The 26965-nt window shown below is 37.4% G+C and overlaps 1 protein-coding gene across 1 annotated transcript in view; it reads left to right on the top strand.

Annotated features, from left to right (window-relative positions):
• The first annotated feature begins 931 nt into the window (after positions 1–931).
• LOC129232455 (uncharacterized) overlaps positions 932–26965 on the top strand; it is a 98378-nt gene continuing 72344 nt past the window's right edge. Inside the window, exons 1-2 of the mRNA XM_054866599.1 lie at positions 932–3631; positions 17846–17887. Of these exons, the coding sequence (XP_054722574.1) occupies positions 932–3631; positions 17846–17887 (2742 nt within the window). The remainder of the gene's footprint in view (positions 3632–17845; positions 17888–26965) is intronic.

Below are 26965 nucleotides of genomic sequence, written 5' to 3'. Positions count from 1 at the left end.
GGACCTTACTTCAGAAGTTTTTAGAAATCGAAATCCCAAATAAGGAGTTTTTTAAACTCTTTAATGATGTTAGGGTAAGAGTTAGTAATTGGCGCCTGTTTCTAGAGACTTGTTGATACACATAGAAGCGTTACAAACGCACCTTGGGACTGCATGTTGGGATGTTAAGGAGGCAGTAGATGAGATGCTTTCTCTAAAAACATTCTCAAAATTCAAAGCCTAAAAAGGCAATTTTTACGTATGTTTGGTGACGTTAAGGGATAGAATGGGGTTTTGTGCTCTCCCCGGAAATTTTTCGACACCTTGGCTCTAAAATGCAATTTTAACCAATTTTTGGATTGAAAGCTTCGTATGTCAGGAGAAATGCGGCGTTCCAGTTTTTTCTTAACACATTGTGCATTTTATTACATTAAAAAGAAATGTTTTCAACGAACTATTTCATTGAAAGTTGTCAAAGAAGTGAAAGTGAAAGTCCCGCTTGTCAGTTTCTGTCACTTTTTCCCGTTTTACTTTCGTCTTTTAAACTGAAGTGAAATGAAACGTGCGCATCATGAGAACTGGAGTTTAATGAAGATGGCGGCTTTGTGTTTGTAGTTTGTTGTTTCTCGTGTTTGTGTTTACATAACGAGCGCTCTATGTGCAACAATGAAGCCCAAAAAAGTTCATTATTGAAGCTCTACATACTCCTATTGTTCAAGCTATGGAATATATGGCTCATCTTCCCGTGGGTGTTTCGGTGCCTGTTTTTATCAGTTCTTTCATGTGCTTAAACAATAATATGACAGCGACGTGACTAAATGCGCCAATCTTTAATTTTTTTTTAAAAAGAAAAGGTTCCTTTTAATCTGTGAATGAATCAAAGTGAAACCAAGTTTTCGTAACTATATACTGATTTTTTTTGGTGCTCGAAATGTTATTTATTTAGAAAAAAATGACTTCCACAACATTGCGTGAAATGTTAGTTAAACAAGAACCTCGATCTGTTAGTTATTGCTATGTGTGCTCCGGACCTAGAGCTGATTATATGCTGTTTTCTAAACCGTTTGGCGATCGTCCCTTTTTCCCCTTCCTGGAGCACCACCAAGCGCCCGAAAGCGCAGAGACCATGAAACCTGATGGCAGAGTGTTTGCTTGTTTGGTTTGTTACACGCTGCTAACCCAGCAATGGGATTCGTACGAGAAAAGCAAAACGCCACAAAATAAGAGGATATATTGGTTGAAGAGACTGGATGGAGGTCCATTTGCGGGCATGGACCTAAACTTGCAGCAGGATTACGAATCGCTGTTCGAGGCTTCGAATGCTGCGGTGGAACAGGCAGATGTTCGTCCCAAGCAAAAGAACATCAGGGGTCATAATATGCTGACTATGGACGTGAAGCCGAAGTTAAACGACCACATGGAGCAAGGGTTCCCTGGTGGGTTTGGGTTCGTGAATCAAGGCGGCGAAACCGTGGCAACCAACATTCTGGACTTGAGCATGTCCACCAGGACTCCTTCTCGTTCTTCTTCTTCGGCATCTCCCGGCATGAACGCCGAAGCGTGCTATCTTTGCGGACAAGAATCGAAAATCGTCAACAACGTCTTCGCCAAACCGATCGCCAACTGTCCCTATTTTCCCAGCATCGCAGTGCACCCGAAGCCTCCGAATGCCAAACCGATGGATGCCAATGGCCGAGTCCTGGCCTGTGAGCAGTGCCATAAAGTTCTGCTCCAGCAGTGGGACTGTTATCAAAGACAGAATGTTCCTCATAGCGAACGCGTATATCAGTTGAGAGCTCCCGACATTGTCGTCAAGAGCGAACCTAAGGACAAAACCTTCACATGTTATACATGTGGAATGATATCGCAGGTCTCTGTTCAGAGATTCATCTCTGCTTTCCCAGAGAAAGAAGGGGACCCATATTTTTCTTTTCTTCTGAACCACATGCCACATCCCGGTGCCAACAAACTGGTTGATGGCAAAGCTGCCGTCTGTTCACTCTGTTACAAGACCCTTTTCCGCCAATTGCGCGTCTACGAAGTTTCCGACACTCCCGAAGAGCGTCGTAAATATAAAATTTTAAACGATTCTGTGGTGGAGAATTTTAGCGTCCTTCGACAGCACCTGAAGAGTGGCGGGCAGCCTAGAGAGCCCGACTCGAAACCCGTCTGTTATGTTTGTGAATCTCCGAACGATGTGGTGTTTTTTGTCAATTCCCTAGCGAACGGAGAGATGTTTTTCCCATTTCTTCGGAATTTGCCGAAGCCGACCTCGGGTGCTCCGATCGACGATCAAGGCCGCATAAAAATCTGCGGCCAGTGCCATAAGTCTCTCACGTACCAATGGGACGCTTTCGAGCACGCCCTCATTCCGATCAATCAGAGGCAATACAAAATCGCCAACTCCAAAGATTTTTCGATCGAAAGTTCTGGACAACCATATCCCCTCGAGACATCTCGTGTGGGTGGCATCGTTAGAGAAGAGGTCCAAGATGTCAAGAGAGTTGCAAACGACAGTTGCAGTCTGTGTGAAAAGCCTCTAAGCTCTGACAATGCATGTTTCATCGAAACCATGCCAAATGAAAAAAGCATGTATTTTCCCTCCATCAGGCTACTTATAAAACCTGGTTCTACCAGTGGCATGGACCAGTTTGGTCGTATCCTGGCATGCAACCAGTGCCAGTCGATACTGAAAAACCAATGGGAAGTGTTCGAATCCGCTCACGTGCCACATACCCAGAGGCAATACGAAATTTTCCCACCTCAGCGAGAACACGTATTGCATTTCAACAACGACCCACACTTGGCGGGAGCCAGCTCGGCACTCCACATTCAAGTCTCTTCTCCCGATCTGAAGGTGGACTTGACGAAGCATTCCTCCGGTATCGAACCCTTGCTCACCACGGTCAACACTCTACCGTCATCGACCATGACCGTGACCAATGCTCAGCTTTCCGGTCCAGGTCCCAGGATAGCGGAAGTCAAGCCGATCCCGGTCAAGCCTCAGAGCAATCCGGACGAACCCATGCCCAGGATATGTGGTCCTCTGGATGTCCCGTTTGTTCGTCCCATCCTCCTTGGGCCAATCAACTGTTTCGTTTGCGGCGAGCATAATGCCAGTGGTCTCATCTATGCGATAAAATCCTTGCCGACAGTTCCCATCGGCGTGGATAAGCCACCGGAAGATGTGCCATTTTTTCCGTTTCTCTCCAAACATCCGGCTCCGGATGGCGCCGAGAAGATAGCCAACGACGGCTCGGCTCTTGTGTGCGTGTTCTGTTACCACTCTCTGATCTCACAGTGGCTGGCTTACGAATCTTCTCCCTTTCCGGAGGATGCCAACAGGTGGCATCGGCGGTACAACACGCACAATTACGTGTGCTACATTTGCGGCATCACCACTTACCGTAAGCGAGTGTGCACTATATCGGTGCGAGACTTTCCGTTCTTGTTGGAACACTCTAGGCCGCCGGGTGCTTTGACGGTTTTGAACGGCGAATGTGTGGTCACCTGTCAGACCTGTTACGAATCGATAACTTCCCAGTGGAAGGATTTCGAACGGATGAAAGTGCCCGTAGAAATGAGGAAGTATAATTGGATTGTCATGCCGCCTCCACCTGATGATGAGAATAGCAGGGGATGTCAGATTTTGGTAAGTTTATATTTATTTTATTTAATTATATACCATGGCATTTCCCAGGGCGGATCCAGTTTCTGGTTTTGGAGGGGTCATTATCGAAAAGGGAGATTTGAAATTGCAATTATCTGCTCAAATAGGGACCTAAATATTTTTTTTTTTGAAATGTAGGTCCCCAAAATAGGTTTAGTTAATATTTAGTCACTACAAAGGAGAACATGCCCACTCCCCCTGGACAGTGTTGCCAGATTGGGGGAATTTTCCCCATTTTGGGGAAATCTGGTGCTCTCTGGGAGAATTTTGGGGAAATGGGTTTTGAGGGGAAAAATTTTTTTCTTGGGGAAAACCTGGGGGAAGAAACCTTGGGATGTGTTTGTATTTAAAATCGCGTCTTGACATCTGGTAGTTATATTGTTTGTATCAAACTGCATTGGTTTAGCTTTGCTCAACTTTATGGAATTCACATTTCGCATTATGTAGAATATTATGCTACGGAATTCGCATTAATAGTTCTGCGTGAGTAACCAGTTGATACGTAAAACAGGCAAAAATAAGTGTGATGAAGAATGTTCTTGGATAAATGTATACAAAAATCATAGTTTAAATGTACATACAGAAACAGAGTAGTAAATGCAAGTAGAAAAAAAATATTTGGCTATTTCTGATCTTTCGGTCAGGCGCTTGTATTTATGACAAGTGGCACCCGCACGGCTTTGCCCATAGTAGAAAATTAAAAGGTGTTTTGGTTCCCCTGCATATTTACAAATAATGCATGATGAATTTCTCGCCAATTTCTTGCCCGCGTTACAGTTCCACATTATGATAACTTGGTAATTTAGCATTCATCTTATGATAATTTTGCTCGGGAAAATGTTCTTAAAATTGGAATAGAAATTGAATTTTGGAAAAATCGCTTAAAGGTGCACACCCCCATGCTACAAACTAATTCTTTGCCAACGGTCAAACGGTCTAGGTGTTATGCGCGTCACAGAGATCCAGACAGAGAGAGAGAGAAATCCGGACAGAGAGACTTTCAGCTTTATTATTAGTAAAGATAAAAAAAGATAAAGAAAAAAAAAGCGAAAATGGGAAGAAAAAAAAAGTTGGGGAATTTTATAAGAAAATTTGGTTTATTTGGGGAAAATTTTTTTTTTCAAGAGACAAAAATATCAGAGAAAGTCGATTCATTTTATGAAATTATTAGTGGAAAAATAATTTTTGAATTTGGGGAATTTTGATAGAAAACATCACTTTTTGGGGAACAGTTGGAATGGAATTGGGGAAATCTGAATATGACCGTCTGGCAACGCTGCCCCTGGATCGGCATGTGGACATTCCTTGGTTTTAACCTGGGCAAAGTTAACCCCAGTCACTTTATTCTGCCTTAGCCCTGGCAGTAACTTACTGAAAAGTACCTTTTAGTTTATGTATTCAATTGTTTAACCAATAGTTTTACTTAAAAACAAGCCATACTTGTTCAATGGAATTATTACCAAGTGTTTGTGACATCTTAAAATACTTTGGGGTAAATAATGTAAGTCTTAATTTATGTCTGTGTTTCTTCGGGGAAAGTTATTGTGTACAAAATTCATCAAAATCTTAATAAAAATGTAAGTTAAGTTGTTAGATTTACACAAATTACCACTCATCTGTTCACAAAACAAGCCCTAGCAAAATTTTGTACTTCTATCTCTCTTTCTCAAGTCCTATGTCTTTTAGTTGTTGTATTTTTGCCGCCCCCCCCCCCTTTTTTTCGTCCCTTAGATCATTTAGGACCTAGATACACCAAGTGGGCGTGGTAGTTGAGGCAGGATTCTTTGGGGGAAAAGTGAAGGGGAACTACGTGGGGAGGTTATCCACTGAAGAGGAATTTGATGAGTCCTCAATTTAAATTTTTTACTTTATGACAGAAATGTTTTGGAACAATTATTTTCTATCATCCGCAACTGTATGGTTTATGGAAATTTTTTTTTTCTACTTCTGTTGTAAATTGCTGATTTATGACTATTTAAAAACGGTCTTAATGGTTGAATGGCTGCGCTCATTTAGAAAGAGAGTTAGTATTTCATACTCGTTTTCACAACACTCACAACATGGTAAATTGCAGTTAAGTGCTTTACAACAAATGGAAATTGCTTTCTTTTTTTAATGCAAGCTAGTTTTATTTTTAATTCATTTATTATTTCATGCCATATTGAAATGAAAAACATATTAAATTTGTAAAATCAGGTTACATATAGGTATAATGTATTTTAAACTATTTTTTGGCTTCCCCCCCACCATTAATTTTTTTTTTAAATATACAGAACATTTTCAAAAATAAACTAAATGTATGGGAAAAAAGTATTTTGAAACACGTACTGTATTTTTTTCGTACTTGCGTTTTTAAAATTTTTTTATTAACCTTGTTTATGTTTTTACTCTTCAGCAAAGGTATTTTTCTTCTTTCTTTTCTTTCTTTCTTTCTTTTTCTTTTGAAAAGATATCAAGCGCAGAAAAATAAAGAAAATTTTAGAAATTCTGAATATATTTTTTATATTTTGTATCCCGAAAGAAAAAAGTTCTTAATCAAAACCAAAATGCAATTTCTGATAGACTTAACAAGTTACAGAATGGCTGATTTTAGCAAAGTGCATTCAAATTACAAATGATTGTGTGTAAAATTGGTTATTGAAACGAAATAAGTTTTAATGTTTAAAATTTCAGACAGGAGTCTGTTTCGAAGTAGAGGTTCTCGGCACTGGAGGCTTTCGTTTTAATGGTACACCTTTGTTTCGTAAAAATATACTTGGAACAACTCTTTTCTTCAACGTACATAGACTGATATGTCTTTCAAAATCAGAGTCCTAGAATTGTTTTGCGCAGAGCATCAAAAATTTTGATGGCAGAGTGAAGTTTTCTCTAGGTATCATCTTGCACCATTTTTTTTCCAGTTTTTCATGTGGAAATCTACATATAATGAAAATGTAAAACACTTTTTAAAATGATTTTTAAAGTATGTGACTCAAAGAGGAAACGAGTCGAATATGGCTACAAAGAAAGTTGTTTGAACTATATAAATTTTGTTTAGTTTTTCAGCCTTGAAAATTATCTAGTTAGTAGTGTCCTATTTTACAATTTTTATGAATAAAGTGAATGGAATTCTTTCCTTCTTATTTAAAAAAAAATGAATGTAAATTTATGAATTATTGCGGCTGCGGGCTGAGTAAAATTTATTATATTTCCAAAATCATGCACTTGATATTTTGCATTCGATTCTATAGCACACTTGTTTTTCTTGGGAAAAAGTTTTATGAAATGTATGTGTCTGAAATATGTACGGAAATCCTGAAAAAATGCTTTTTTATGACTTTCGTTAAATTAAAGAATTGTTTTAGTAAAAAATGTTTTTTATTCTTAACTTAAAAAGTCATTTTTTTTGTTTTCCTCTTAAAAGTTACTTTTATTATAATCATATATTTTTTTTAAATGTAACAATTAAAAACAGTTTCATACCTGTGAAACGAAAATCCTCTCTTTTTCTTCCTTTTTCATTGCAATTATGCGCATTTATGTTGCATAGAAATGCATAGTAACAATAAAGTTTTAAAATCTGAAAAAAAAAAACCCCCTTTCTGCATGAAACGATTTTGATTTAGGGCTCCCGATTTGTGACAAAAGGTCACGCTGGTGGCTTGTGTATACAATACTTGAAGTACTTGCAGAACAATTATGGTCGGCAAGCATCCTGCTTTTGGGGGCTCTGGGGGGGGGTGTTTTCACCCCTAACACCCTTTAGACTCTTCGCTGCGCCACTGCCCCCCTCCCGTCCCTAAGAAAGTCTCCAAATGACGAACCTATACAAAGATCGCTTGTCATTTTTTACTTTCTTTAAAATAGATGAAAATATCTTTTGACGTTTTAACGCCCTTCTAGTGATTTACGGGTGGGACCCAAAAATAACCGGATTTTTGTTCTAAAATATTTATACATTAGTTTATTCACAAAATTTCTTTAGTCTCCTTCAAAGTGTTCACCCTTAGATGCAATATACACTTGTTAATTCTTTTTTTCCGCGGTTAGAAGCTCCCCTGGAACTCTCTAACTTTGACCATGTCCAGTGTCCGTTGCGAAGTAGTTTTTACAGCCTCTACATCATCAAAACGCTTCACTTTAAGAATTTTTTTTCATCCTCGGGAACAGAAAAAGATCACAGGGGGCTAGTTCTGGCAAATACGGGGGTCAAGGAAGGACTAGCCACCCCTGAGAGGCCAAGTAGCGGTTAATAGTGAAGACTGTGTTTACGGGAGCGTTATCATGGTGAAGGAACAGGGTTGGCCGAATTGGACCCAATGGGTTTTTTTGAAAAAACCCATTTAAAAAAACCCATTATTTAGCCCACTTTTGGGTTTTTAAAAATTTTCTGAGAAGTTTTTTAAAAAATTAATATACTTTCACAGTTAAAACTTTTTTATTTGTTCTTCACCACAGACAATGAACATAAAAAATGAATTTTGAACTATAATAGTATTTCTTAACTCTTAACGGCATGAAAGAAATACTTCAAAGATTTTAAATAAATGTATTTAACTTTTTTCTTAAACTGGTCAATAAATAACTCAAATTATCTTGACCAAGTCCTGTCACGTCTGATTTTCTCAATATTTGTAGATTGTACAGAGGAAATTAATCTAGTTAAAAAGGCTTTCATGTGAATTATTTTCTGCTAACCAATGCGTCACAAATCTCGAATAAACACGAGGTATATTTTTTAGAAATAAACAGATTTTTCAAATGGTCGATAAAAAACAGAACAGGTACAGTATTTTCATTATCTTACGAAAAAGTAATATTTCTTACTCTGTAGACAGACATAGAAAAACAGGCAACATAAAATTCAAAGAAATGTCTTGATTAAGCTGGAATTCAGTAAAAAGGGATTTAAACTACTTGAGGTTCTACAGTAGTTTTGCATAACAAAATGAAATACAATAAAGTAAAATGCAAAAAAAAAAAAAAAAAAATGTAATTAAAAACGAACAATAGATTTTATCACTCGAGAAGTGACTTTGCCTTAACTGTTGGTAATAATGAAAATTAAAAAATCTGAACCTTCACCATTCTTGGGTTTTTTCGTCTTTTATACTTTTCTTCAGAAAACGCTGAATTTCAACTAGTTTTCCAGCTTTTTTTTACCTGAAGACAATTTTTGCACTTTGTCCCTATACTTACACTACAATATGCTAAAAGTACCCCACATTTTCCCTAAAAAAGACAAAAAAAATCCACATTTCTTTTAAAAAACCCAACTTTAGTTGGGTTTTTTTTGGGTTTTATTTAAAAAAACCCAAAAAAAACCCTGGGTCCATGGGCTTTTTTAAGAAAACCCGGGTTTTTGCCAACTCTGTGAAGGAACCATTCTTCCGATCGCCCACGCGAGCTCCAACTCACTTCTGTTTCTTTTAAAGTTTTGTCAATCGTAAAATGACAACTCTCGTTGATTTTTTGGCGGGTTTTTTCAACGTTTTCATCATTTCGAGACGTTGAAGGGCACTCAGAGCGAGCATGATCTTCAACATTCATGCTACCCACATTTAAAGTGCCCAAACCACTCGAAAACTTGTGTACGGATCATAGCATCGTTCATGAAAGCTTGTTGAAGCATTTGATAAGCTAATCCGTTGCCGACTTTTCAAGCAGGAGAAGCAAAATTTCAAGTTTAATTTGTTCTTTTAAATCTGCCATGATGAGTTCGCAGGCGGAAAGCAACAACACCTGAGAAAACCAACGCTACAATCAGACGTTATCAACTAAACTGACGCCACTTGCACAGCTGGTTTGTGAAGGTCTCTACTTGAGCCATCTAGCTGGAGAACACTCTACTACATCTAGGATTGGCATCGTACCATTAGTCTGGTTTCCTTTGGCCCCCCCCCTCGTATATTTGTGCCTAATATTTTAATTTCCGAATTGCATTCGTCAGATGTTGAATAGCCAAACTTTTAGAATTTGTTTAGCTATGTCCCCTTCCCGCCCCCCCCCCACTCCCAACCTTTTTTTATTGTGAAAGAACAGTAAAACCTCGATTATTCAGCCCCTGTTGATGTGTAAATTCAGATAAACTGTAATAAATTTTGTATACTGTTTTAAAAATGGATATCCTCTTGGGTGGTTTGAAAAAATCCGATTTTTGTATTTGTCACGTTACTCTCTAAAGTTGCAATGTGGTACCCTCAATTGGGGGGAAAAATTAAAAAATAAATTCTAAGCTGAAAATTTGAAAAAAATTGTTTAAAATTGAAATTTTCTGAAAATAATAAAATTAGTTTTTGTATTTTTTCATAACGCAACAGCCTTAAATTGTCAGTATGTAGCGTAGTTTGAACCGAAAAAATACTTTGTAGCTTTTAAATAAGATCTTTACTTCGCGCGTATGCCTTAAATTTGGTTTCAAATTTCAGGAGATTTTAGCCCAATTTAAGGCCTACGCCCAAACAAAAGATCTTAACAAGGGCGCCCATATGCAAAATTGTAAGGGGAGGGGGGGGGGGAGGCTCAGATATTTTCCCCGTAGTTTAGCAGGGCATTTTCCCCATAGAAACCGATTTTAGTGCAGATTAGAGCTATTAAAGTTTGACATTTTTAATAACTTATTCATTAATGGGTGGAGAAGAAATGTTTTTACATTTTTGCAAAGAAAAAAACACTAAGAGCAAGGAAGTTCTAATTTGTAGGGTGGGAAAGGGGGGGGGGGGCTTGGACCCCCACTTGCCTCCCCCCCACATGGGTGCCCTTGAATCTTGCGTAAAAGCTATAAATTTTTTTTTTTTTTAGGCTCAAATTACGCTAGAAACTTACAATTTATGGCTGTTGCCTTACAATAATATAAAAAAAAAACTAATTTTATTATTTCTTGAAAAATTCAATTTTTAGCATATTTTTTCAAACTTTCAGCCTTATGCGCGAACTGAAGATGTCAACTTTGAATTTTTCTTTTATTTTTCCCCAAATGAGGGTACTAAACTCAGGGGTGCCCACCACCCCTAAGAACAAGGGCGCACCCCTCTAAATATCTCGGAGACCCCTCCCCTAAAAGCAACAGCAACCCTAAAAATTAGAAAACTACCCATCAAAACACACCTCTAAGAATTTTAATGGCACAGTCTGTGCCATGACCCCTCCCCCAGGTGGGCATCCCTGCTAAACTACAACTTTTGAGAGATAACGCGATTCCGAAATAAAAAAACGAGCTGATTTGTGCATCACATGACTTCCTTTTACTCCAATTTAATGTCATTTTCTCATTATTGGCAGTTTTAATGTGATTCAATGGTTTACTCTCTAAATATCACCAACAGTGGCCAAATTGAAAGCAGATTTTTCAAAAAATTTTTTTAAAAAAATCGCCAAATTTGTCGCCAAGTTGGCGACAAAACTTGGCGACCAAAAGACTAGCGATGTATCGCCAAGTGTCCGCCAAATTATAACACCACTTTAGTTTACAGCGTAATCAACAATGATTTCCCCCCAAGATGAGGCAAAAGACCCCTTTAGAAACATCCGAATGCAACCAAAAGGGGAGGTGCACAACTAGACCCCACTAGGAGTCTACGTACCGAATTTCAACTTTCTAGGACATTCCGTTCTTGAGTTATGCGGCATACATACGCACATACGTACATACAGACGTCACGAGAAAACTTGTTGTAATTAACTCGAGGATCGTCAAAATAAATATTTCGGGTGTCTGTACGTTCCTAGGCACATACCCACATGTGGTCAGGTTGAAAAAAAAACTCAACATTCATTCGGGGGGTGAGCAAAATGGAAATGAAGGCCGATTTTTGGGTGAAATTTTTTTCGCGAATACAATACTTCCTTTTTTGTAAAAGGAAGTAAAAATTGATTTTTTCGAACCACCCTAACATCCACACAGAGTTATTTTAATGTCCTTTGCAATCTCTGCCCCCCTCGGAAGTTTTTGAAATGACGGGGCTGACTGTTCAGCATTTCTCACTAGGTACTCAATTCATTTTCCAGATTAATTGATTCGCTTTCACCGTGTTCTGATCAATGCAACCACGCAGCTGCTGTTCCTTCTTATGCTTGTAGTTTTTTTTCCCCTCTATCTTTCTTTCCCCCTTCGAACTTGCTTTGCTGTAAACTTCTGATTGCCTCTATGCACCTCATCCTTCCATCTCTCTCTCGCTGCCTTTTTTTTTTTTTATGAAGAAAAGAAAATCTACTTGTCGACTTTTTTTTCTTTCTTTTTTACATCCGTTTTTTCTTTCTCTTCTAGAATGCCATTCGTTTTGAGGCCCAGTTGAGGTTCTTTTCCGGAATCTTCAGATAGTGATATTTGAGGGACAACCCCGTTCATGATAAAATGAATTGAAGGTTACATTTCGAATGACTGATCTTGATCAAAGAATTATGAACTACAGTCGACGCTCATTATAATTTAACAGGGGTGATTGTGTTCCGGTATTTTCCCGAATTTCCGGTATTTTCGGAAGTATTTCCGGTGTTTTTATGTCCGAAAATACCGGAATTATTTATTTTTTTTGTTATGCTTTTATCTCCCTACCTCCGCAATTTTTTTTTTTTTTAAATTATATAATACTCATCAAATATACCTGCAAGAACCTTAAGATGGACACCTATCCCTTAAGATGGACAAATGTCAAGATAATTTGTATAACACCAACTCGTAACTTTGTAATCCATTAAAAATTTAACCAAATGTACACACAATATTTTGACTCTGACTATTGAACTATTTAATACTATGGCATAGGTGCACTTAAGTAATAAGGGCCGAAGATTACACCCCCCCCCCCCCCCCCCGGTTCTCGCTTCGAAACTTTCAGGTATTTTTTGATGAACTCACAATTACCCCTGATTATATAACCACCACACATAAAGACCATTCCATTATAACGACCAGTGGTAAAAGCCCGAACTTTGTCCCTATGAACGTAATGTTAATTTGCTTTCGGTATAACGACTGTTCTGTATCTTCTAATCTAATACAACGACCGAATTCAGCGGACACTATTTCCGGTGCTTTTTTTCCAATAAAGCAAATTTGTAACTTGAAATGACCTTGATTATTGTTTACGGACAGCTGCATGTAGTCTTCGGTGTTCAATCAAGCTTTGAGAGGGGGTAGGAGTGGAGGGGGGTTACTACTCAAAACAGCACAGAAAAAAATAAAGGGGGAATAAAGCGAAATTTCTGGATTCCGAAGGAAAAGGGGTTGACACATTTTATGTTAGTTTGGTGTTTGATTTAAAGAAAAAAAAAACACTACTTTTTATCTATAAATAAAATGGAAAAGTGTGTTTTGCAAAAATCACGTGCGCTAAAAAAAGGCGAACAAGTCTTTCTGATTTTATCTTCAGAAAATAAATGGTTTTTAAGTATGATTTTTAAGTATTTAATCAGTTTTCCCATATTTTCTTGTTTAAAATCTGTCATAATATTTTTCACCCATTATTTTTTTAAAAATCTCTGTGATAAAAAATACTTTAGGCATTTAACTGGAATCTTTGAAAAAGTACCAACTTTATTGGAGCAACGTAACATGCATGATGCATGTATATATGTTTTTTAACTTCTACCTCTTATAACGACCACTCATTATAAAGACCTTTTCCTCTGGGACGGAGATGGTCGTTATATCGAGCGTCGACTGTATACAGTAGACCCTCGTTTTACGCAGGTTTGTTTTACGCGTTTCGATTATACGCGGTTTAAGATTTGACACCTTTATTTTATTCTACGCGGATGAGTTTCGGTTTTACGCGGATGCGGCAAATGCAAACAGATAAAATTTTCCCCTCTTTCAAAATCCAAACTCCTCAAGATTGCAGATGACGCGTAATCAACTGCATTTTGACGTGCTAAGAATCGAGCTTTGACCACTGGAGACATTTTATGCGATTGGTTTTAGAGCTTTTTCTAGAAGTGAAGTTATTAAACTCGCACAGCTCACTGGGAAGAAGAGCTTTTAGGAGTGACAAAGGAGGCCAAAACCAACGAGGATACCGACGTCGGTGACGCACAACCAAAAACGTTCCCATTGAAAGTTTTGAGCCATTCCTAGACGATAGAAGTGATCTTTCTGATTTGTTAGTGAAGGAAGATTCTATCATGGAAATGACGCTAGTGATCATGGATGCGTTAATGCTCTGCGAAGAATGACAGAGAAAAATACTTAATGACTGCCGAAAGACTATCATAGGCACTTCCTCTTTATAAACAGGACACGAAATTAATGTATGTTTTCTTCATGCATGTTGTGTATTCGATATAAGTGCACATGCAACCTGTACAGTAAGCTAGAATGAAGTATTTTGTTATCTACGGAACCAAACCCCTTTTTACTTCCTTTTACGAAAAAGGAAGTATTGTGTTCGCGAAAAAATTTTCACTTAAAAATCGACCTTAATTTCCATTTTACTCACCTCTGAATGAATGCTGAGTTTTTTTTTTTTTTCCGACTCGACCACACGTGGATAAGTGCCTAAGAACGTATAGACACGCGAAACATCCATTTTGACGATTCCCGAGTTAGTTACAACGAGTTTCTTCGTGACGTCCATATGTATGTATGTATGTCGCATAACTCAAGAGCGGTACGTCCTAGAAAGTTGAAATTTGGTACGTAGACTCCTAGTGGCGTCTAGTTGTGCACCTCCCATTTTAGTTGCATTCGGGTGTTTCTAAAGGATTTTTTTGCTCCTTTTTGGGGGGGAAATCATCGTTAATTTCGATGTAAACTCAAGTGGTGTTATAATTTGGCAGACACTTTGCGATATATCGCCAATCTTTTAGTCGCCAAGTTTTGTCGCCAACTTGGCGACAGATTTGGCGATTTTTTTTTATTTTTAAATTTGATTTCAATTTGGCCATTATTGGTGATATTTAGAGAGTTAACCGTTGAATCATATTAAAATTGCCGGCATTTCCGGCAATTTTAATATGATTCCACGGAAATACGCGGCATTTCCGTGGAACGTAACCCCCGCGTAAAACGAGGGTCTACTGTATTTCTTTTATCAAACCATATTGGGGTTGCTTCTTACTGCTATATATCGTCGCCTCAGAGCAACAGTGGGATATCATAGAGTTATTTATGGTATTAGATTTCTTAGTGTTGGTCTGAGGCGACGATAAATCCTATTGGGATTGTTTCCTTCAGTCAAACGGTACTACTTTTAGTCACTGAAATTGATAGAATACGCAAAAACAACAACATGGAGCGAGAAAAAACCTTTCATTTTTCCCAGAGCTTCGTTTTTAATTAATTTTTTTAAATGTCCGATTTTGAAGACAAGGCGTGGTCTTTATGACGTTGCAAATGATTCATTTTGGCGCATCTCCACTACCGCATTTCCACGTTATGATAATCAAGAAGCCAGGGGTGCCCTAACCCCATAAGGGCAACAGCGCACCCCCCGTCAATATCGCGAAGATCCCCTTAAGCAAGAGCCCCCCCCCCCTTAACAATTTTACTGGCTCTGGGGGTGTTTTCATCCCCCAAACCCCCTTTGCTGCGCCACTGAATGTCAATTGAATCAAACGCTTTTAATGGACGGCATTTCTTTGCAGAAGGCATCGAAAAACTTGTGCCACGCCTCGACAAATGCTTAAAAAACAGAGTTGGTTACGTTAAAAAGTAGATTTTGGATGGAACTTTAAGATAGCAATAAAGTTATTGTAAAATTTCCATCTTTTTTTTGTTTTCTTGAGCAGTGCAACTAACTTTCTGACTCACCCTCGTAGTAACCTACAGTGATCCAAACGAAACTTACCGTAAATAAGGCCAGTTAGTTTTGACATCACTCTTCTGCAATAACTTTTATTACTTGGTTTCTGTTTCTTTTGCCTGGTAATTAGAAACTTCTTGTTGATAACTTCATCGTCAGCAGAAACATTAACTGATGATAAAGTCACGATTCAGCAAATCTTTACTATGCTACATCAATGAGTGGATGACTTTATTGGTGAAAACGACCTTATATTGCACGTTCACCTTAAATATATATTAATACCATAAACACTTCCGGCACCCCTCGTCTCGTCTTACGGCACCCAGTTTGAGAACCCCTGGTATAAGCGGCGGCCCCTGTATTCGAAAGTTCTCTTTCATGTGTTGACGTCGCACAGTGTTTCGATTAGTACAAGCTAGGTGGACAAAAGTCAAGTTCACAATTCTAAACTTTGGTGTTGGGATGATGAAAACAATAAATCAAAACATGATGCTTAGTTATTTGTTATGTCTAACTCCCTTCCGTCACGTGAGTAATAAGGTGCAAAGGTACGTATCCGTTTGTAAAAGAATAAATCAGTTGAGTTCTAGACTTCATTTCATCACACAAAATTGAAGTGTTTCTGATTTCATATGATTTTTATTGTTCAAGATGGTTGTTATTTGTACTAGGAAGTGCATTCCCCCCCTAATTTAATTAATCTATCTGATAGTTAAGCAATGTTATTTTTTTTTTTTTAATACGATGAACGAAGGATTTTTGGCCAGTTTCAAAACTTTCAAGTGATGGGAATGACTTGTACCCATTTATACCCGAACTAAATGTTTTGTATATAGTATCTACAGCTTTCCCATGATTAATAAGACGTGTTATAGTCAGCACAGTCGAGTACAACATATATATTTTTTTTACCTAAAGTTTTGGGTGCTTCAATACTTCTTCAAAAAAATCCCTACTCGAAAGAAAGTACTCTAGCGGAAAAAATATGTTGTACTTGAGTATGCTGACTATAATACTCCTTATTAATAATGGAAAAAGTGCAGCTATTATATACAGAAAATTTAGCCGGGTACAAAAGGTTAAAATCGTAACCATTACTTGAAAGGTTTTAAACGAGCAAACACTCCTTCGTTTACCTTTATAATTTTTTTAATACTGTTTAATCATCAGATGTAAAGAGTAATTAAATTAGGGGAAAAAAAGCACTTACTAGTATAAATACTATCCATCTTGAACACTTAAATCATGTGAATTTAGGAACACTTTAATTTTGTGTGAAGAAATGATGAATTCTGAACTTGACTTTTGTCCACCTAGCGTGTATTAATCGAAACATTGTGCGTCGGTCAATTTATTAATACAAACGATGGCTATGTTCAAGAAGTGTGACGTCATCTGATGTGCATGCGGGGAATAAATCATTTGTTATCTGTGCATAACAATCTCTTCCAAAAGTCGTCTCTCCTATTATATCACCACTTTCCCCTCCGTTGATTTTATTCTTCGCAAACGATTCTATAACCCAGTGCCGACGCTTTGCCTGTGACCGTAATGTAGGTCATGAGTGTATGGCCTCAGGGGGGGAAAGTGTTTAGTTGGTTACACGCGCAGCTTCGCATCCTGTTGGGTCAAGGGAATGGCTTGGAGGGGAAATCAATTGGCTTTATTATTTTTTTTCCCCGCTTCTTTCCGGTATTTTCTAGAAGTTCTATTCGAAAAATTAAAAAAAAAAAAAAAAAAAAAAAACGAGCTGATGTGTGCATCACATGACTTCCTTTTACTCCAGTTTAATGTCATTTTCTCATTATTGGCAGTTTTAATGTTATTCCATAGTTTACTCTCTACCTATCACCAACAGTGGACAAATTGAAACCAGATTTAAAAAAAAAAATTAAAATTTTTAAAAATCGCCAAATTTGTCGCCTAATTGGCGACAAATTTGGCGACCAAAAGACTGGCGATATATCGCCAAGTGTCCGCCAAATTATAACACCACTTCAGTTTACATCGAAATTGACAATGATTTCCCCCCAAAAAGGGGCAAAAGACCCCTTTTGGAGCTTCCGAATGCAACCAAAAAGGAGGTGCACAACTAGAGCCCACTAGGAGTCTAAGTACCAAATTTAAACTTTCTAGGACATTCCGTTCTTGAGTTATGCGACACACATACGCACATACATACGTACATACAGACGTCAAGAGAAAAGTCATTGTAATTAACTCGGGGATCGTCAAAATGGATATTTCGGGTGTCTGTACGTTCCTAGGCACATATCCACGTGTGGTCGGGTTGAAAAATAAACTCAACATTCATTCGGGGGTGAGCAAAATGGAAATTAAGGCCGATTTTTGAGTGAAATTTTTTTCGCGAATACAATACTTCCTTTTTTGTAAAAGGAAGTCAAAAGTATCTGCCGTGAGGAGAAAAGCAGGGCCGTGGAGTCGGAGTCGGACTGATTTTGGGGTAAAGGAGTCGGAGTCGGGGGGTTCGAAAACATGCCGACTCCGACTGCGGGTTTTTTTATTTCTTTAGTTTTCACTGACTCTCCTTGCATTTTTTAAAACTCTGACTATCTATTAATTTGATTACATGCTACTAACAAGAAAATGCTAGTCATTGTGGCAACCAGCTACTTGATTGTTTATCGAGCTTTTTGTAACAGCTACCAACGCCGTCTCCTAGTTTGCTTACTTTTTAACTTTATTAAAGGGATAACAACTGTTAGCAAACAGTTTTGTTGCCCAACATTTTCTAAGTAATCACTTCCAAATAAAAATAACAAAATCTTTATTATTTTTTTTTACCTCGATCTCAGTTATAAAATAGTAAAAGGAATGTATGTATCTCTTGAGCAAGTCGGGAAACTTCTGAGGGTGCTTGGTCAATTCAAAAAAGTACTGGCACAAAAGCGCCAATCCAAAGGATTTAATAAAATATAAATGTTTTTATTGAGCAATCACATTGCTTATTGTTCTTATTTGACTGTTTTTGGCGTCCTATCATTTTATTTTCCCCCCGCCTCCCTCTGCAGCACCACCGTCGACCGGCCTCACGATGCAGCTCCTCTAGCGAAAACCGTCTCCAGGTTGCATTCATATCCTACACATACACACAGCCACACACACCCACACACACATACCCACACATTTATGCCTGTACAGTGACACAAACACACATGCCTACATTCACACACACACTCGTGATTGCGAAAAACATAATTTGAATTCCAGATGTCAAAATTCAAATTATTATTATTATTTTTTTTTTGTCTGTTTTGTTAGGAAATATTGGGTTGTTATCCAAACGACGTATCCATATTGTCCGAAGCAGAAAAACAATTTTATTGGAATCTGCAACTTTGAAGAGCGAGGGGGTCAACCAATGAACAGTGTTTCTGATGCAGAAAGCGATAATGAAACTCCCATTAAAGTTGTTACTTTTTCTACAGCTTTACATGACCTGGAAACTGTAAAAACAAATCTCATGCAATAGGCTGTAAATGATACACAGTATTTCCTACTCTCCATAAAGTCGAAAGAGAGTCAGTCAAGTATCAAAGAAGTAGGGAAGTTTTCGATTTTTCAATTTTATTTTTATATGATAGAGTAACATGTATGAACATCATAGGTGAAAAATTTTTTGCATACGATAAGTAGTTTTTTTTTAAATTAATTTTTAAAGTTCAAGCGCTTGTGACGTCAAATGGCACAGGAAGTGACGTCATGCGCTCTTCCGCCGAGGGAGAAGCCGAAGGACGTGCAGTTGGCTTCGAAGACGAAACGTAAGGCTTACCTCCTCGCATTTAACTCCTCGCGTTTCTGGAACATTAAACCTCTCATCCTCTCGGAAATATTCGAATACCATCATTGATGTTACTTGAGGAAGATTATTAGATTGTGCTTTAACGAATCCGGCCTCCATAGTGTGTTCAAAATGATTATTGAATTTCGAAAAAATAAAAATATCAGCGCGCTCAAAATGTCCCTAGCGAAAACAAGTCTGCGAAGTCTGCCCATGAGTGCCCTGTGACGTAAGCTCGTGACGTTTCAGAAGAGCGCGCTTTTGCGCGTGGATTTTTAAAAATTCATTAAAAATCTATCACGGTGTTTTAAAATTCGGCGATGGTGAATTTTTTAGTTTTGAGGGTCAATTAACAGTATCCAATAGTCAAAATATGAATATTTAATAGGTTGCAACTTCCCTATTGTCAAAATCTATTACTCAGTACTTTAAAATTTCGAATTAACTAGTGTGTAATAATTGGTAGAATGCTGAACAAAAAGTGTACACTTTCTTCTTTTGGATTTTTTTTGCGCAGTTGCTTATTAGGGATTATGGATGTTGCAAATTATGTTAATTAGTTCAGATGGCGCTGTTACGCAGCTATATAAGAAAGCTTGCTTCGTCTTTTTTTTGGTTGTTCTTGTTGTTGTAGTTCTGTTGTTGTCCAGATAAGTGTTTTGGTTAAATAAAATATGGTTAAACCGATAAGTGTCTGGTTTCTTGGAGATAGAACTGCATCGTAAAGTGATCGACAATAATGGATAAAGGAAGTGCAAATTTTTTTCACACCCCGATATTACGAATAACCCCGATTTAACGTATAAAAGTCTGGGTCCCGACGAGTTCGTTAAATCGGGATCCGACTGTATATATATTGTGTGAGTGGAGGAGGGGAGGGGTGGCATCACAAATAACCGCCCTGAGTGAAACCCGTGCTTAGAACGGCTCTGATCATAGCTTATCTTTAGCAGTTACACATAAATGTCCTTAACATCATAAGTATCTTTAACAGTACAGTAGACCCTCGTTATACGCGGGGGTTACGTTCCACGGAAATGCCGCGTAAATTGAGACCTAATAGTAGTATTAAAATAGGGGTCAGGTTCCGTAGATAACAAAATACTTCATTCTAGCTTATTGTATAATAAGTTGAATGTATACTTATATCGATTCTTATACACAACATGCATAAAGAAAACATACATTAATTTCGTGTTCTGTTTATAAAGAGGAGCTGGCTGTGATAGTCTTTCGGCAGTCATTTAGAATTTTTCTCTGTCATTCTTTGCAGAGCATTAACGCATCCACGATCACTTGCGTCATTTCCATGATAGAATCCGTCATTTCCATGATAGAATCTTCCTTCACTAACAAATCAGAAAGATCACTTCTATAGTCTAGAAATGGCTCAAAACTTTCAATGGGAACGTTTTTGGTAGTGCGTCACCGGCGTCGGTATCCTCGTCGGTTTTGGTCTCCTTTGTCACTCCTAAAAGTTCTTCTTCCCAGTGAGCTGTGCGAGTTTAATAACTTTACTTCTAAAGAAAGCTCTGGAACCAATCGCATAAAAGGTCTCCAGTGGCCCAAGCTCGATGATTAGCTCGCCAAAATGCAATTGATGACGCGTAATCTGCAATCTAGGAGTTTTGATTTTGAAAGAGGGGAAAATTTTATCTGTTTGCATTTGCCGCATCCGCGTAAAACCGAAACTCATCCGCGTACAATAAAATAAAGGTGTCAAATCTTAAATCGCGTGTAATCGAAACCGCGTAAAATAAACCCGCGTAAAACGAGGGTCTGCTGTAATTACATTCTCAATTATAAGTATCATCCAAGCCTTTTCAGCGTTCTTTCGTTTGATAACAACTTTTAGTGTGGACTATTAAATGTTCGTGCCCAGATCTCATTTTACTGCAGAATTTTGAGAATACTCTGGGGTTTGGTGCATTGCTTTTGATGTTTAGTTGATTAGTTTTATCGATTGAAACATATCAAACGAGGAAAGGACTTCTCTGTAAGTGTCGCAGAGCGAGTAAAAAAAAACTTTTTTTTTTGTTGAGTAAAAAAAAAAAAGGTAATTGACAACGATACAACGAGGGAATTTTATTTTTACTCATTGTGTACTTTATTGGCAGTAGCTATAGTAGTTTTATTCTTTAGTTACCTTTTTTGCTTAATAGATGGCGCCACTAAGTTTTAAAAAGTCTTCTAAAGCAGCGGACCGGTCCGCAGAGAATTTGGCTCATCCACTTTGAAAACTTTCACTACTCAAAACAAGAGAATACCACAATAATAATATCCTGTAAGATATGTTTTGCGTGAACTTTGCAATTAATTTTCACATTATTTTTTTTATATTTTAGCAGTATTTATTATGGACGACTTATTTATGTGAATGAATAAATATTACATTAGTAATTAATATCTTATTCCTAATATTTTTTAATTTTTTGTAAAAGTTCTTTAACATCAATTTTTATATTTATTGATATTTTGTAAAAAAGAAAAAAAAAAGCCCTCAACTGCTCGCATTTTTTTGCTTTTTAAAGTTTAACAGTCCCTGAATCCCCCCCCCCAAAAAACCCTTACCGGTCCTTTACCCCCTTACCGGTACCCTTCTCCCCCCTATGCACGTCCCTGGCTGTTATACAGTAGGATTTAGGAATAAAAATTCAGTCCTACTAGCACGGTTTGAGCTTCATAAGCTTTTACTCAAAAAATCCACTTACGGTTTTGTCCCGAAATGATGTACCACACTCTTTTTGACGTTTTTGACGACCTTTTTCTCGCTTTGTCGCATTTCACCTCCCCCCTCCCCCTTGTCACATGCAAGGACAGGCACAAGGGAGGGGCTATGGGGGCGATCGCCCCTCCCTTGTGGGCATTTTAATCTAGTAAAACTAAATTAGAGAGATTTTGCGAAGGAGGTCTCTCCAAACCTATTCCTTTCCTTTACCGTTGAAAGAGGTATTCTAAAATTGCTTTTTTGAACTTCAAATCAGAAAAATTTCCGGTTCAGGGTCCTTCAATCCCTTGTATCCGCCCTTGCCTGACCCAGCTCTCGTGACTCGAAAAGAAATCATTTATGGCTGATTTACCATTAAAAAAAAGAAAGAAAAAGAAAACCAGCCGCAATTAAACATTAAAATAATACAAAATGATAAGAAAGAAGTGTGTCAAATTTCAAACCATCAACAGCAAATACTTTAAAAGGTGTCGTTTAATCTTTGAAACACATGTCACGCTATTTATCATAAACGTATTCGTATTTCAAAAATGCATGATGTCACAGTTCATATCACCCCTTTCCCCGTCACTAACTCCTAGATTACAAGACACCCCTCCATATACAGACTTGTGGATAGCGATATACTGGAAGAATTTTAGCTTCCTATTTCAACGGAAAGAGGGTGCTCAACCCCCTCCCCCAAACTTCGTACGTATGGGGAGGGGGTCAAAAAAATACACCGAACTAAAAAAAACAATGCTATATATTATAATTAGTGATGTGCCGGATCGTTAAAAAAGTAGATCCGCGGATCTGGATCCGGATCCGGATCATTAGTGTCAAAATCCGCGGATACGGATACAGATCTCAAAATGTTTTTGCTCAATTGAACTATCCAAGTGTAAAATTTATTACGGAAGGTATTCCCGTCACTATAATAACACTGTTTCTTCAAAAAAAGTAACCTGCGGCGAAAACATAATAAAGACTATGATTTACTCTTTGAAGAAATCTCCGTAAAAATGGATGGACAGTTGGAAGGATCGGGTCAGCGCAGCATTAATGCTTAAATAGAATGTGAAAAATTATTTCTTTCTTGCTCGGTAGATATAGGATACAAGAGAAAGAATGTAAAGCTGCTACTGGATAGGCTAGAAATAATTTTTCGCATTTTATTTGAGCATAAATGCAGCGCTGACCCATTCCACCCAAATTACTCCGACCGACGAAATAACCTTTACAAACTGTAAATAGAGACTTTTGTCTCACTTTTTTTGAAGGTTGCCGGGAAAAACCAAAATGAAGAATAACAGAAACCCCACATCAATAACAAAAACTAATATTAAGTTAAAAATTAAAAAAAAAATATGTCTCAGAGGGCCGTTGGCTTCTGAAATGATACCTCATAATTTAAATAGGGAATAAAACCTAATTTAAACGGAATTTAAGAGTCTTTTATTCAAATATTTAAATATTTTTAGAATCGAAAAGATCCGTTTAAGATCCGTCAAAAAAGTAACGGATACGGATACGGATCTTTATTTTTCCTCGGATATCCGCGGATACGGATACGGATATCCGGAACATCACTAATTATAAAATACTGTTACAAATCCTGTAAATAGTAATTATTGTAGGAACGTAACCTGTAAATAGTTTCCCGTAATGAATATACAACCCCTTTTCATATGGCTAAAGTATACGATCCCTATTTCCTTTTTGTTCATTGATAAAATTTGATAACGGTCTACTATTTTCGAGAAGTGTTTGGAATCTTGTGGAATATTTGAGAGATTTCTTTCGATGTTTATAAAAGCGTCCCGCATGATAAAAAGTTTAGTTTCGATTGAGAATTCGAACTGAGAGTGTGTATTAGCTCTGTTTATAGCGAGGCATTTCGCTGTGTTGTTTTCGTATTTGGATGTAAATACGTGTGTAAACGTTGAGTTTACGGTGTTGTGTGATAATTGCTTAATTGCTGATGAATAATTTAGCAGTTGTTGACGATCTTTCCTGTACATAGTGTAAATAAATTTCCTGTGTTTTTATCAAGAACTGTGTTTTCATTTCAAGAAAGTGGAAGTCGCACCGAATCCGTAACAATACACTAGTAATATGCATATACATGGCAATAAAATAATATTTTACAAAAAAAGAAAAAAAAAAAAAACAGCTGGGGAAATTAAATGTTTCTAAATTTGTGGGATTTTCTATGCTGCGGCTAATGTTAAATGGAGGGGTCATTGAGCACCGTCTTAAAATTGGAGTAAGAAGCTAAAACTTTTACAGCATAATACTATTAGTAACTCTAAAAAAAAATAGGGGGTGTCCTGAACTCTAGCTGAAAAAAAGTTTTTTTGCACCCCTCTTCCCCCCTCCTAAAAGCGTGTCGTCTTTTGTAGACACTCCCTACTTCCAAGACCACTTGTTTATCGAATTTTACTTCAAACGCGTCTTTTTACTTCCTTTTACAAAAAAGGAAGTATTGTATTCGCAAAAAAATTTTCACTCAAAAATCGGCCTTCATTTCCATTTTGCTCGCCCCCCGAATGCATGTTGAGATTTTTTTTTGACTCGACCACACGTGGAGACATGCCTAGGAACGTACAGACACCCGAAATATCCATTTTGACGATCCCCGAGTTAATAGGGAAGTTGCAACCTATTAAATGTTCATATTTTGGCTATTGGATATTGTTAATAGACCCTCAAAACTAAAAAAATTCCCCATCGCCGAATTTTAAAACACCGTGGTTGATTTTTAATGATTTTTTAAAAATCCACGCGCAAAAGTGCGCGCTTATGAAACGTCACGAGCCTACGTCACAGGGCGCGAAATGGGCAGCCTTCCGCCGAAGATCCCTTGTTTTCGCTAGGAACATTTTGAGCGCGCTGATATTTTTATTTTTTAGAAGTTCAATAATCCTTTTAAACACACTATGGAGACCGGATTCGTTAAAGCACAATCTGAATAATCTTCCTCAAGTAACATCAATGAGGATATTCGAATATTTCCGAGAGGATGAGAGGTTTAATGTTCCAGAAACGCGAAGAGTTAAATGCGAGGAGATAAGCCTTTTACGTTTCGTCTGCGAAGTCGAATGCGTGACCTTCGGCTTCTGCCCTACCGGAAGGCGCATGTCGTCACTTCCTATGCCATCTGACGTCACAGGCGCTTGAACTTTAAAAATTAATTTAAAAAAAAACTACTTATCGTATCGCAAAAATTTTTTCACCTATGATGTTCATACATGTTACTCTATCATATAAAAATATAATTGAAAAATCGAAAACTTCCCTAACGCGTTTTCTCGTGACGTCCGTATGTATGTGTGTATGTGTCTCGCGTAACTCAAAAATGGTATGTCCTAGCACGCTCAGATTTGGTACGTAGATTCCTAGTGGGGTCTAGTTGTGCACCTTCCCTTTTGGTTGCATTCGGATCTTCCTAAGGGGGTCTTTTGCCCCTTTTTGGGGGGAAATCATTGTTAATTTCGATGTAAACTCAAGTTGTCTTATAATTTGTCGGACACTTGGCGATAGATCGCCAGTCTTTTGGTCGCCAAGTTTTGTCGCCAACTTGGCAAAAAATTTGGAATTTTTTTTTTTAATTTTTAAGTCTGGTTTTATTCGGCCAATGTTGGTGATATTTAAAGAGTTACCCACTCAATCACATTAAAATTGCCAATAATCTTTATCTTCTTTACTAATAATAAAGCTGAAAGTCTAGATGTCAGGATGTCCGTGACGCGCATAGCGCCTACACCGTTCGGCCGATTTTGATGAAATTTGGCTCAAAGTTAGTTTGTAGCATGGGGATGTGCACCTCAAAGCGATTTTTCGAAAATTCGATGTGGTTCTTTTTTTATTCCAATTTTAAGAAAAAAAAAACTATCATTAATTACGAAATTATCATAACGTGGAACCGTAACATGGGCACAAGCCAATTGGCGGGATACGAAATTATCATAACGTGGAACTGTAACGTCGGTACAAGCCGATTGGCGAGAAAATTCACCATACATTATTTGTAAATATACAGGCAAACCAAAAGACCTTTAATTTTTCTATTACGGGCGAAGCCGTGCGGGTGCCACTAGTAGGGAAATAAATCTGTGTAAAACGTTTTTTTTTTTTTTTTTTTGCCTCCGTTCGCAAGAAACTTGGGGTGAAAATATTTAATGTTTTCTTGCTTACTCCAAGGCGCCATTATCATTAAATTGGCGTAAAAGGAAGTCACGTGATGCACACATCAGCTGGTTTTTTTTTTTTTCGTGGTTCGGAACTGGGATATAAGAAGACAATAATAATTTTTTTTCTTACTCATTAAAATGCAGCAATAAAAAATCCTTTTAGCCAGGGTTGGCAAAAACCCCGGGTTTTTTAAAAAAAGCCCATGGACCCAGGGTTTTTTTGGTTTTTTTAAATAAAACCCAAAAAAACCCAACTAAAGTTGGGTTTTTTAAAAGAAATGTGGGTTTTTTTTGGCTTTTTTTAGGGAAAATGTGGGGTACTTGTAGCATATTGTAGCATAAGTATATGGACAAAGTGTAAAAATTATCTTCGGGTAAAAAGCTGGAAAACTAGTTAAAATTCAGAGTTTTCTGAAGAAAAGTATAAAAGACGAAAAAACCCAAGAATGTTAAAGTTTCAGATTTTTTTAATTTTTATTATTACCAACAGTTAAGGCAAAGTTACTTCTCGAGTGATAAAATCTATTGTTCGTTTTTAATTACTACTTTTTTTTTTTTTTGCATTTTACTTTATAGTATTTCATTTTGTTATGCAAAACTACTGTAGAACCTCAAATAGTTTAAATCCCTTTTTACTGAATTCCAGCTTAATCAAGACATTTCTTTGAATTTTATGTTGCCTGTTTTTCTATTTCTGTGTACAGGGTAAGAAATATTAAACTTTTTTGTAAAAATAATGAAAATACTGTACCTGTTCTGTTTTCTGTAAACCGTTTGAAAAATCTGTTTATTTCTAAAAAAATTACCTTGTGTTTATTCGAGATTTGTGACGTGTTGGTTAGCAGAAAATAATTCACATGAAAGCCTTTTAACTAGATTAGTTTTCCT

Source organism: Uloborus diversus, unplaced genomic scaffold (assembly GCF_026930045.1).
Source record: "Uloborus diversus isolate 005 unplaced genomic scaffold, Udiv.v.3.1 scaffold_12, whole genome shotgun sequence".
NCBI classification, from domain to species: domain Eukaryota; kingdom Metazoa; phylum Arthropoda; class Arachnida; order Araneae; family Uloboridae; genus Uloborus; species Uloborus diversus.
Note: the sequence above shows the minus strand (reverse complement) of the source record. Positions and strands in the feature narration are given on the sequence as shown.